The sequence below is a fragment of the Geospiza fortis genome, unplaced genomic scaffold, assembly GCF_000277835.1.
Source record: "Geospiza fortis unplaced genomic scaffold, GeoFor_1.0 scaffold270, whole genome shotgun sequence".
In the NCBI taxonomy this organism is placed as follows: domain Eukaryota; kingdom Metazoa; phylum Chordata; class Aves; order Passeriformes; family Thraupidae; genus Geospiza; species Geospiza fortis.
This window is the reverse complement of record NW_005054422.1, coordinates 219,021-233,007: the sequence shown is the minus strand read 5'-3', so window position 1 is coordinate 233,007 and position 13,987 is coordinate 219,021. Positions and strand designations below refer to the sequence as shown.

The 13,987-nt window shown below is 38.4% G+C and overlaps 1 protein-coding gene across 2 annotated transcripts in view; it reads left to right on the top strand.

The window, feature by feature from the left end:
- DIP2C (disco interacting protein 2 homolog C) overlaps nt 1–13,987 on the top strand; it is a 147,560-nt gene that overhangs the window by 25,743 nt on the left and 107,830 nt on the right. Inside the window, exons 4-8 of one of the 2 annotated variants that reach the window (XM_014309350.2) lie at nt 3,669–3,794; nt 4,622–4,831; nt 10,945–11,076; nt 12,447–12,566; nt 13,507–13,704. In XM_014309350.2, coding sequence (XP_014164825.1) covers nt 3,669–3,794; nt 4,622–4,831; nt 10,945–11,076; nt 12,447–12,566; nt 13,507–13,704 — 786 coding nt within the window. The remainder of the gene's footprint in view (nt 1–3,668; nt 3,795–4,621; nt 4,832–10,944; nt 11,077–12,446; nt 12,567–13,506; nt 13,705–13,987) is intronic. The other variant, XM_031061698.1, reaches the window with a different exon arrangement.

Here is a 13,987-nt window from a genome sequence, read left to right as displayed (position 1 = left end):
TGTGTGAATACAAACTGCTTTGTGATGATGGGATCTGGGGGGATAGCAGTTTCCTGTCCCAAAGGAACTTGGATATGTCTTCTTACTTTGCCCCAGTGTGCGTCTCAAATGTGGTTTTCTTTCTTTAGAGAACAAGGAGCATCCAGTTCCTGTTGTATAAATTCCTGTTGCAAGTCTCCTTGTGTTTTTTCAGTAGCTGTTAGGGACAGCTTTGAGGAAGCAGTGAATTACATACAATAGGATGGACACCATGGCCCATCTTTGACCCAGGTAAAGGGAAAACCCTACTCCTGTTCAAATTCATGAGAAGCAGAGTACCAGGGATACTGGTGATGATTGTATGTTTCAACTTGGGTTTAAATCCATGCTTCATGAAAGTACAGTAAGAGATTATTCGTTGCATTTTGGTTAATATTCCTTGTGCTACATAAGCAAAATTGGTTTGTAGACCAGAAAAGCAAAGTATGTGTATGCAAAGTGCATATCTGAAGCTGATATTTGGTGGGAACAAACCTCCTTACTGTTTCTGTCTTGCTGTGGTTACAGGATAGATATTGTAACCCATGAGTTGCTCTCAAATGTAATTCTGAAGTGTCAGTCTGGCTTTCCCTCACCTCTCTGATTTCTCAATATTTGGGTCTTGGTCTTGAGGCATGAAGGGCTTGAAGACTGTTCTTAGCTTAGCCAAGTCGCCCTCTGTACAAGGCTGTCCAGACAGGTTAAGAGCATCTTCAGAACCCACCAACAGGCTTTCATTCAAAAGGAAGAACATACATTCTATATCAATTGTTATTAATTCTCTACCCAATCCTTAGCCATTCTTTACATGCCTAGAGAAACTTTGTTGAGCCAAGAGTTTTATTCCTGATAGAGAACATTGTGAAAAGATTCTTCACCCAAGCTTGACTGTTTATGCTTCATTTTACTCCTCTCACCTTAAAACCCTGTAAATTCTTGTTGATGCTCCCTGGACCATCTCTGGATTATCTGTCCTCAGCATTTTCTAGATATGTGTCCAAAAGTTTTTTGGTAGCCTTCATAACCTGAGTAATGCCTTCTAAATATTTGAGCTTGCAGGCTGGGCAGGGAGCAGGTGTGTATGTTCCTTCTTCCCAGTCAGCTTCCCTCTTGTTTATTCAGAGTTTCTTGTCTTTGACATTGTTTTGCTTTCCTGTGAGGTTTTGGGTTTGGTTTTTTTTTAGCTATCTGTAGTGTGGTTTATTCCATGGTAGCCCATTACAAATAAACACATCAAGAATGTGCCTTATTAGGAAAACAATTCAATTCCTGGACTCCTGTGGACTCATTTGAAAATTAAAACCCTGCAGAGTGTTTTTAATTAAGCTGATGAGTCTACCTTCTTATATCAAAACAGCATCAAAAAGGAAATCAAAGAATTCACAAGTTCTGATTCAGCATCCAGCTGTCACTAAGCATTTTAATGATTTTCTGTCAGCTGTCCTCCTTTAAAAATTTTTGGCAGAATTTCTTCTCCCTCCTGACGCAGTTAAAACACAATTCTATGTACAATAATGTACAAATAGTCCCTCCTGTTTTGATCAGCAAAATTTATTTTCTTCCAATTTTTTTCCAAAAATTACTGTACAGTGTTGGTTTGTTGAGCTTTTTTAAAGGTTTTTTTTGGTTTTTTTTTTTGTTTTTTTTTTTACTACTTGATATCTTTTTGCTGTCCTTTGAAGGAAAATCAAGAATTTTCCCTCTTTAACAGATAAGAAACTATTAGGGAGCATGTTCAGTCCTGTGTACCTTATTGACATTGGTGTGAAGTGAGCAGGTAGGAATTTATCTTGGGGTCATGCTGTTAGGTAAGACTTAGATTCTTTATTTTCATAGTGTGATACTTTTCACATAAATTTTCTGATACTTTTCACATAAACTTTTCATCAGTTTTTAATTATAAGAAAGACTTTAAACTTTCTGCTTAAAAATAATGACTTGACAGGAGAGAAATTGTTCTCTGTGTTGATGATAGCATTGGTTCTTCCTTCATTTTCATCCATCAGCTGCATGGCTCTTTTATCTTTTGAGAACAGTTTTCCAGCTTTGCTGTTTGCTTTTCTTTGCTGATATTCTCATCCTCTTCATGGTTTAAAACAAAAGAAAAGAAAGCAACTCACAGAAGCAGCTGGTAATTGTGCCTTTTTTTACTCTTCCCTGTTCTACTTCTACTGAGAGGTGCTTAAACCCTGGCAGAAGATAGGAAACACCATTATTGGAAATGAGACGCTGCAGCTTATCAGCAGCTTATCATCTAATGCTTCTAGTCATCCTTCCAGGTTGTTACTCACAAATTACATAAATGTGATTCAACCAACGCTTCTTTAAATAAGGATATATATATATATATACATATATATACATATATATATACACACGCACATAAATATAGATACTCTTCTCTTTCCTGTTGCTTTTCTTGGGGCACATTGCCTGTTCAGAGCTGCCACCACGTCCATACAGGAGTAGGATAATGACAGTGTGCTGCCAACCCAGCCTGTGAGGGTGGTCTTCCAGAAGATGCAGCAGCAGCAGAAGTGGGATCACCCTGGATTAGACCTGATTTACTGTGCTCCTGAGCCACAAATAGGAGCAACTAAACCATGTACACAAATTGCTGTATTTTCTACAGCTGGCCAGTGTCAGCTGCTTAAAAGGCAAGATGTCAGATGGTGTGGCAACTTCTTTACTCACAAGGAACTCCTGTTGGCTGCCATGTCCTTTGCATACACTCACCTCATGTGAATATATGTCCCAATTCCATTGAAATATGCAAACAGTGCAAGGTAGTAAACTAAAAGCAGATTTATTTCAATGTGTAGTTATGGTAGTAATTAAAGAATGGTGCTTAAAACAAAGTCATTATCAAAAAGTCACTCATATATTTTAGACATGATAGATGGGCTTTTTCAAATTTTGGGAGGCAGGCAGCTATAAATCCATGGGAAAGGTAGAGAAGCTGTTCACCTCCCCAAGGAGAAGGGAGCTGTTGGGTACTGTGGAGTGGGCTGGTATGAGCTGTGTGCAGCACCTGCCTGCAAAGCACCAGATCTGTGCTTAGGGTGTTTTTTTCCTCATTCCACCTCAGGCCCGCCCTACATAGTACTTACTTTTCTGTGAATAATGCCAAGTGACAGTGGCAGGAGAAGGGTTTGGGAATGAGGGACCTGTTGCCATTTCTGTTGTGTCATTTTACATACCTTTTACCCGTCAAGAAAATGTTCTTGTTTACTTACTCTGTGTGACTTATCTGTAAATTGGAAACCTTATCCATTTAAAAAATGGGCACTGTTAATACACCACAGTTCCACTGAAAACAGCAATGGTCACTGAAGTAGCAGCTCCAGGTTAAATAAAGGTTTGCCCTGGGGAAGTGATGTTCCTGCTCTTCAAATACTGCAGCACTGTTCTGGGAATATCATACAGCTCAAAGGGCTTGTTTGTTAGTACAGCACTTTTCACTGTGGCTGCTTTTTCTGCAGAGGAGAACTCCAGCAGTTCCTCTGAGATGCTGTGTGTTCCTGACCTCCCATCACGGGATGTGCCTTGTCAGCCCAGCTGGCACAGGCACAGGCTGTGCCAGGTCTGCTGGATGCACAGAGAACAGCTCCTTCCTGTCTAACTCTGGTTTCACACCTCTTTCCTTGCAGATGTCCACACAGAAGCAGTGCAGGCAGCCCTTGCTAAACATAAAGAAAGGAAAATGGCAGTGCCCATGCCCTCAAAACGACGTTCATTGGTGGTGCAAACATCAATGGATGCCTACACACCTCCAGGTGAGTATCTCTCTATTTTTATGTGAATTTTAAAAGTGGCTCTTTGTGCTGCTATGAACTCCTAATCTGTCAGCATAGACAGTAATGGAAATGTCATTTGATGCACACTGAGCTTAACTGAGGTGTGTTTGAAGAGAAGGTGAACTGAGTAGTGGAAAAGTCAACAGGGACAGTTCACATGATTGCTTTGCCCTTGGTGATACCTTAGTTTGCACTGGTCCTTTTGGGCTGACAAGGACCTAACTATGGCCCACTTGTTATATTTTATGGCAGTCTAAGTTCCTTTCACTTTTCTGGTTTATTCCCTAACAATGTCATGTAACATCTTAGCAATTAGTTGTGCTGTTCATTTTCAAGTTTATCTGCTTTTTTATCTACAAGACTGTGAAAACACCCCATATCTCATGCTTCTCATACTCACTGAATCTGACTGAGACTCCCATTTCACTGAGGACTGGACTTTGTACAATTGGAAAAGTGTCTCACACACTTTGTGGAGTGAGCTTGGGAAAGTTTTTTTTTAATATTCTCTGCTGGCTGGAGATTTTCAGAAGATTCTGTGTTTAACATTATAAAGGAAGACTTTAATTATCTCTCTTTTTTTTGTACAATAATACACAAGCCATGACCTTAGAGCAGGAGAAGTGCACAGTTAGCAGCTGACTTAGTTTCAGGGCTTTCAGTGCTGCACTTTTCTCATTATGTTTGCCTACCTTCCTGAGATTTTCTTCATGCTACTTTCCTGAGATTTTTTATGTGAATATGAGTTATTTCTATTAAGAAAACCCCAAAGCACTGCAAGCTAACAAGCTGTTTTTAATTACTAGATACTTCTTCTGGTTCAGAAGATGAAGGCTCCGTCCAGGGTGACTCCCAGGGAACTCCCACCTCCAGCCAGGGGAGCATAAACATGGAACATTGGATCAGTCAAGCGATCCATGGCTCTACCACATCAACCACTTCCTCCTCCTCCACACAAAGTGGAGGCAGTGGTGCTGCACACAGACTAGCTGATGTTATGGCTCAAACACATATAGGTCAGTATACAAGTATGTGGAGTGTGTCCAGTTTAACATGAATTTTGACTCTCACATTCAGCTGATGCTGCTATGTGAAGTCTTACAAAAGTCTTTCTTGTGCTTTTTACTTTTTAATATTGCTATATATTACATGGAGAAAAAGTCCTACTTTCCTATTTCAGGAGGGGAAAAAAATAGCAGTTTAGATTTGGGGGTAAGCTTATGTTGTGGCAAATAGGGTCTAGCTATTGGTTCCAAATACCTTAAAATGTACAGTTGCATGACTTCCATTACTTAGCACTATAAAGGTCTCTGTAGGATTCATCAGTAAGGAAAATCAGTGCATGCATCATTAGGGATTGCTTGCATAGGAGTTTCCCCCACTGCTGCACCACTTTAATTACATAGCTTGAGTGATTTTTGATAATTCTGTTAACAGTAGTCCTCTCAAACATATTTTTTCTGCCCTTAATTGAATTTAGAATACTTGAACTGGGATATCTAGCGATTGTACTCTGTGGGAGGGACCATTATACAGCTTCAGAGAAGGGAGCTGTTATTATTAATAGCTTGTTTGTTTCCTTTATAAAGATGCTAGGAAGTCAATGTTTTCTTTCTATTAGGGCTAAGCTTCACAGACATTATTTCTGAATATTGTGCCATTGACACTGGTCTTCATTAACATGAGGCAGCTGTTTGACTGGATATGTGGAAAGCAAGGCTTGGTTTCCATTCACTCTTTAGCTGCTTATCATACAAGGCCTTTGCTTTGTGTATGTTCTTGCTGGGGTGTGTATTTTGGGCTCTCACTAAAAATCTGTTGCAGTCTTTGTTGGAACAGATAAAGCAATGTTACTACTGTCTTACTACAGTTTTTTGTGACTGTTCTTCAGCTGACATTTCCTTTTCAGGTACACGTCATGAGATACATGAAAGCATCTGCAGTGTTCATGATTTTATGTGCTGGAATGGGAGTACATATCCCTTGGGTTTTGCTATGAGTACAGCTTGATGTAACACCTGTATTTTCAGTAATCCTCCCATCATGATCCAGAATGGCTGAATTGCAGTCAGGGGGAGAACTTGTATTGTATTCATAAATTCATGCTAAATGAATGCTTAGAATCTTGTTTTAGAAACAGATACATTGGGAACACGTTAATCATTGCATTTGATTATTTTCTATGACTTCATCCTGAAATGCTACAGGAAATTATAGCATAGAGTATTAAATTTATCCAAACTCTGAAAGGTTGCATTACTCATACACAAAGTCTTAATGTGTCTTTAAATATAGCTTCTTTATAATTTGACATTTTAGTAATTTTAAATCTGGCACAGTAAGTCTTTTATAATCACTGAGTTTGTGGTAAATAATACAGCATTTATAGAGCTAAATTAAGATGGCACTATTCTGCAGAAGAGGGAAACTACTGTTTCTTATGTGTACATATTTTATTGTGCCTTATTGACTAGAAAGATCTTGCCTTTGAAGGAAGCAGTTGATCTTACCTCAGTGTATGCATGTTTTCATTCATTCTGACAATAAGATGCCTTAAATTGCATCTCTTCTTGGACACTAATTGAGCTGTAGTAATGTAAAGGTCATTTGGCCACAAAATCTGATTGATGAGACTGGGATCTTGTGCTTGCTAAAATCACTGGAAATGTAAGAGAAGCTGCACAGTTATAACTGTAATATGTATTTCTTCATGGGTGAGCTGCATTCTTTAAGAATTTGAAATGAAATTGCTGTTTTGTTTCTTTCCTATCCAAGAAGTAGATTTTGCATTTAAATGCATTCTAAGAGGTAGCAGATTTGAAGTAACCCTACAGAAAGCCTGACTCTTTCCAAGGCAGTGGGCCAGTGATGGTAGATGAATAATAATCTTTGGTGGGAGACAAGAGTAATCCTGTTCCTCAAGGCTCCTCAGCTATCAGAAACAGTTTGTTCTTGATCACCAAGAACATATGTTACCATTCCTTGATGTTTGTTTGGTCCAGGAGTTGTTCTCCAGAGACAGACCAGCCTGTAAGAGAGGAATCAATGTATATTTGTAAGGCCATACTCTGAAGGTGCCAATGTTGATAAATACAAATTCAAGGTGCAACAGGGAGGACCTTAATGATAACCCAAAAAAGCTCTCCATTCTGATATCCACTAGGATTTTACCTCCAGAGTGCATCACAGAGTGAAAGGGAGATTTTTTTTCCAGTTTTAAGTATACTAATGCAGTCCTGAAAAGAGATTTGATAAAAAGCTTTGGCTATAATATAATCAGAGTTATCTTTGTGAATCATTTGGATAATTTGCATAAGCTATTATATGATTTTAATTTTATACTATTCATTTAATTTGACTGCTGCTGCTTTATTGCGGACAAAGTTCTAATTTGGGATAGATGTAATTTAAATATTTATTCTCATCTTTAAGATGCTCAGGGGTCTGCATTAAGCTATAGGCAAAATCTTTAGTTTGGCATAGGTATGTTCACAGCTGTGTTCAGTAATTCTTGAATTTAGAGGTCAAACCAGTGAAATCTGTTAGAAATAGCTGATGTTTTGACCCTTCTTGGGGTCAGTATTGTGCAGATTTCTAAGATCTTCAAGCTTTCATTTGTTGGTATTACATGGTTTGGATTTCTGTGTATATAAAAATCAGGGACAGAAAGCACACCCCAAAGCTCACAAAGGTCATGTGTTGAAAATGACACAATGCTTGCCTATCATTATAAATCTATATAAAGTTAATAATCTCACTTCAATGTTTTGATCCTATAGGTGCATTTAATGTTTCTTTTATGTGCTTCAAATATGTTTCTGTTTGAAAATCAAAGGCTTCTATCCACATTAAAGGCTACATAGATTGCTAATCAAATAAATATAAAACCATGTGCCATAAGCATGGCTGATGATTTTCAGACAGCTTGGGAATTCCTGTGTTCTGAGGGGGAATGTTAACTTATACAGACTAGTTTAAAATACAGTTTATCACCTGGACATCAATACAAGAAAAACCCAGCTAAATGAAAGAGCTACATCTCTGACTCTGGATTTCCCTTCCCTGACAACCAGAAGAGCCAGTTTATTTGGGAGTAAAAGCTGCATTTTCTTCAAGTTCAGTGTTGCAGGAATGCTTTTGAGTTCCTGGAGACTTTTCAAGTACCTGAGGAATGCTTTTCTGTTCCTGGAGACTTTTCAAGTACCTGGTGCTTATGTGAGCACCCAAACCTCCACTGAAAATATTCCTCCACTTCTTTGCTTCTCCTCAGACGGGGCTTTGTCAGTGCTCTATCCCTCCATGAATGTGCTCTGCTTTTTTGGGCCTTTCTGATCTTCATGAAATGGGGTAAATGATGTTGCTCCAGTGGCAGAAATGAAGAGAGCCTTAACTGGAAACAGCTGTTCTGCCTGTGATCTCCTAATGCAAGGCTATTGGAAGAGATGGGAATAGGAGGTGATGCAAATATGTATGTTTGATGGAGGAAGTGCTTTGAAGTCATGCAGCTGTCAGTTTCTACTTTTTAGTGAACAGATGTGTCAGGGTCATGATTCTTAATGAAACCTCAAACAATTCTTCAAGTTACCTGACATAAGACCAGGCAGCTCTCTATAGATTGTGTCCATAGCCAAAGGTTGGATTGACTGTTCTATACAAAAAAATATAAGGGTACATTTCACATAACATAACAATTATCTTTTTCTTTAGAAGTCATTCAGACCAAATTGTTGTATGATTTTAATTTCTCCAAGCCTGACTCTGAGATGCTAACTGACCAAAGATTTGTAAATCTAATGGATGAAACTTAGCACTGTAGATGGTGCCATGATAAGACATCTGTTAAGCAGATACTATAAAGGAACACAACAAACCTCAGTATTCCTTTTCTTATTCCTTTTCTTCAGGGTAAAAGTAAATAGCAACTGGGCAGCTGGGGCATGAGAACTCCTTGACTGAGCCATGGTGGCAGCCTTGGGAAGAGAGTTTCTTTTAGGCAACTTTAAGTGCAGGTGCTGTTTGTTCAAAAGGAAGGCCTTTTACAAAAGAGCAGGACTTTTGTTATGTTCTTTCCCCCTGCTCAGCACCATGTGTAACAAAGAAGAATTTGGTTTTAAGCACAGAGTTCTGAAGGGCGAGCATCTCTGCTCATGTATCTTCTGCCCCATGCATTAAAAAGAAATTAATCTTCAACTCCACTTTGCCTTGTAAAGTCTGAAAGATGGGAGTGCTTCACTGGAAAGATGTAAGCAAATACAGCTCACTTTAAAAATACTTTCTCATGTTACTAATAGCTGACTAAGTACAATTATATTCTTAGTCATGATCTCCCGTATGCATTGCAAAACTGCATTATAAGTAAAGAGAAAAAGATAATCATCAGCATTTTTTAATTGACTTAGTTATTGAGTAATACAATCACGATCTATAAAAAGCTCTTGCCACTTAACAGGAAAGGGCAAAAAATTGTGCTGAGTCTAAAATAGGTGATAATGACAAGAAATTAAGACCTTAAATGAAGACATTATTCAAGCAACTACAGGCATAAACTTCAATCTATTGTACTTCAGTTGGTCACTTATAGCACAATGTAAGGTGTTTGTTTCAGTAAAATTGTAACAATGGATGTGATCAGAAGCAAAAGCTGCAACTGGACATTTGTGGAACACAACATGTTTTTTGGGTTGCTCAATAAAAGTAATTTCATGTCTTCCTCAACCAGACTATATGATTGGGTGATAGGATTGAGCCCTTATGATGTTCATGAATATGAACATTAAATAACAGCTGCAGGAATTAATGTCATGTCTTAAATCGGCATGATGATTGTCTGTCAGATGCTACCTTTAAATGAGAGGCATGAAAATAAGCATCTATTAGCATCCTTTTCTGGTATGTGTAGCAAAAAAATTAGTTTTCTGTGTTGTTGGTGCATAAATTTGGGATTAAATGCACAAAAATCACAGAGTTTCAAAGTTCAAAACTCATAAAAATGAAAGTGCTTTAAAATTATGTTTGAGATTAAATTTACTGTAGAAGTTGGTGTTCTAATACAGCACCAAAATGCTTAAAGATAAAGTTTAGTAAGAAGCACATCTTGAAAACAGTGTTGGAACACGATGACATTTTCCCAGAATTTTTGCATTTTGAAAGACTCTTACCCTATTGTTAAATAGAATGCATTTCTCTTCACTTCCATAGCAGCAGAGTGAAGACCTGCTTTCTTTTGTAACTTAGAGGCTGCTAGGGATCATTTATGTCAATTGAAAGAAAAGTTGTTATTTGCTTGTGGTATTTATCTCCATCTAATCTAATGTGGATAAAAACCTGCAAAAAATTTATGGGACAACTTATAGAAATAGCATAAATACGTGGAAAATACAGACTCTGACTTGAAAACATGGGAAGATGAACTGTGGTAGCATGCTGAGTTATCAGGCCATGAAAGAGAAAGATTATCTCTGTGGAATTGTTCAGCAGTGCTGGCATGAGTCAGACCAAATCGTGTTTGCCTTCTGGAAGGCAAGGCTTTGTTATGCGGAAGAATTGAAATATCTCTGTCTAAAAATAGTAGACAAGCAAGTGTCCATGAAGAATGCAAAGTTCATGTTTCTTTACATTTTATTTTTTGCCTCTGGTCTCCAAACCTGCTATGATTGACGTTTTTCCTTTCCTAACTAAAACTGACATAGTCAAAATACAGAGGTTATAAAAGTGATATGCATTGGCACTTGCAAGTGATTGACAACATGCTGTGTTCTTTTTACTTAGAAAAACTAACACAGTAATCCATGAGAAGTGTATTTGTCTGGGTCGTTTCTATTTGCAGATGTCCACAAGCTTTAAGTAAAATCAGATGTCAGTGGAGAACTTACAACCTAATTGTATAATTCTTTTAGCCTATTGCTTATGTGATTGCAGATATATAGCCTTGTTTTAATCAGTGCAAATTTTATTTATTAAAATTATACTACACATTATAGTTCAGTATAATAATTTTGTGCATTAATTTTAACGCCTGTTCATGTATTGGGGGAAAAATCCTCAAATGGTCTCCTTTCCTCTGCCTTTTGCTTTTCTGCCCTTTGACATTAGAGGTACACAGTTAAACCTTTTAACTTACTTTTCACAGAAAATCATTCTGCCCCTCCAGATGTTACCACTTACACCTCAGAACACTCAATACAAGTAGAAAGACCACAAGGATCAACGGCACGGGTGGCACCAAAGTATGGCAATGCTGAGCTTATGGAGACTGGTGATGGTATGTCCCAAAACAGAACTGGATTTGTCCCAAAACAGAACTATATTTTGAGTATCCTGACCTTTTCACTGGTTATTGTATGCATCTGCTCTTGGTTTTTGGGTGTTTTTCGTGGCTTTTTTCCTGGGCACTTTTCTCTTGTAAATACAAAGTTGCAGCACCTTTACAGTTCTAAAATAAGCTGATATCAATGAAGATAGCATAAAGAAATATTTCTTAATCTGTAGAGCTGACTCCCCATAGAAACTGTTTGGTAAAAACCTCCAGAGAATCTCTTTAGATTCGCCATTATCATGCTGCCTGGTTACAGCTAGTCTGTTTTTTTAAATGACAAAGAATGTGACGTCCTAGCATGGCTACATCTTGAAAATTTATATGTTTGAAATTTTATTCTCTGATTTTTTTGTTAGTTTGTTTTTTTGACTTTTTTTTAACAGTTATTTGTAAACCCTTCCTTATTTACTGCTCCTCTTTTCTAAAACTTACCAAACAATATTTCAGCACAGCATGGAATTGTTGACCAAGTGTACTGTATCTAAACTTAGTAGCTTCAGCTCTAAGCACCACTTGGTAAAAGATTTGGAGCCAACCTTATGGAAGGGTAAGAAGTTGAAGTTCCTGCAATGCAGTGACAGAAAGCTATTAGTTCTGGAACAGACGATGTGCACATTGGAGAGGTTTTGCACTCAACTAGAGGAAAGGAAGGGGGAGGTGATTGATGAGACTATATTATAAAAATGCCCCTTGTCCCAGGCTGCCGCTCAGAGCTGTGTTTTCCAAAGTGCTGTATGGGCAAGCCTGCTCCCTTTGGAGATTGCTGGCTGGTGGGGTTGGTGCAGGAATGTTCAGAGAATACAGGGGCATGCTGAAGCAATACAAAGACGTGTTTAAGATGGATACTGGACAAATGTCCCCTGCAGTGTAAAAATAACCCAGAATAAATGATGGGGCAGAGCCTATGACCCACACTCTTCACCAGGCTGCAGCCTAGTCAGACAGTGTTGATATGGCCAATGGCCATGGGGAGGGCCAGTCCAGTTTTCTCACTGACCATTGCTGAGGCAATTCTCTCAGGGTACTGACATTTGCTGTAGGGACATTTTCCCACTGTGCTTCTCTCCCTCAGTCTGTGTGCTGCTTCCCCTCTAATTTTGCAACCTCGCTCTGACATTATTGTATTGGTTTTATTTACATTAGGTATCACTGTTCCTTTTTGCTTGTGTGTTTTGATGTTAAACACTCAAGCCACAGTATGGCTTGCAACTGTAGTTGTGGTGTGCTTGCAGTCCTAGACCTTTCCTTACCCCCTTGATGTCTGGTGGGTGCAACACAGCCATCAACTGATGTCTCCATTGATCCCTGTCCTGCAGGAGTCCCAGTGAGCAGCAGAGTGTCAGCAAAGATTCAGCAGCTGGTCAATACCCTAAAGCGACCCAAACGACCACCATTACGAGAGTTCTTTGTAGATGACTTTGAGGAATTGTTAGAAGGTAAAATGACTGTTTTTCAAAAGGTTTGGGGATTGCTTATTCAAACTCTGTAAAATGTTTGTCTCCTACGTTGACTTTCTAGAAAGACAAGTGAGCCCTTCCTGTACTGGCAAGTACCAAAAAACCAATGGTATTCAGTGGAAACTGCTGGCAGTAAGCTTGGACGTAGTGCTATGGAGTCAAAGTGTTTCTTGTTTGCTCAGCTCCTGGTTCTGCTTGCAAAAAAATGACAGAAGAGAGTGTAGGGAAGCTTTGCTTTGAGAACATTCAGCTGTGGGTTACAGCCAGTGCTTTGGAACACCAATAAGAGAAAATATGTTAGTGAGGGAGCATGTTAAATGTTTTACAACGTCCTTTGTGTAACAGTGAAGTATGAAAAACGAACTAAATGTAAGATAGAAACAAGGATAAAGTCAATAAATGGAACTTTTTTAAAAAAAGACCAGTGCTTTGAGAATTAAGATTCGCCAGGATGTGGAAATTTAAATAGTCTTCACAGGAATTTATAAGAAAACGTGTAACAGAACATGACTTAAATCAATCTGTTACTTGTTAAAGTACATTTTTGTCAGTAGCTCTGCAGTTCATCTCATTACTGCATTTTTTCCAGGGAAAAGTATTCTCCATCTCTCTTTAGGAATAAAGAAAGGTTTACTGTTTTGAAGATAAATATATGCATGCTGCCTCAGCAGTTTCTTTCCCTTCTTGTAGAACTAGTGTAAGAACAAGGACTTCTCATTCCTGAGGTGCATCAGTTGCCTGATCTGTGCTAAAGTTAAAAGTAAATTATTCTGTTATATTTCTCTCTTGCTTCTCAATACCTTCTTACATGTTACTGTTTTCAGAACATCTTGCAAAGGTAACTTATTCTCTTGATTACACTGCTGTACACAAGGTATAGAATTTACATGGTAACTGCATGTCTTTTCATCATCATAAGTTCAACAGCCAGATCCAAACCAGCCAAAGCCAGAAGGAGCTCAGATGTTGGCCATGCGTGGGGAACAATTAGGAGTGGTTACAAACTGGCCACCTTCCCTGGAAGCAGCCTTGCAGCGATGGGGAACCATCTCACCAAAGGCTCCTTGCCTAACCACTATGGATACCAATGGAAAACCACTGTATATTCTCACTTATGGTGAGCACTCTTTGAACTGTTTGTGCTTTTATATATTCTGTGTGGTGTGTGTAGTAAATGCATAAAAGTAGAGTGAAAAAAGCTTTGTAATGATGTACCTGTTCCTTTTGTGAGTAGGGTAAGACAGCTCTGAAGCTGTTGATGTCTGAGATGTATGAGTTGTTGAGATGTCATAGTATGATTTATTTCAGACAGAGGAAAAGAGCTGAGTAGATATACCCATGGAATAACAGATTATAAATTAAACCCACCTTTTAAATAGAAATGTGTCCTAGGTCAGATT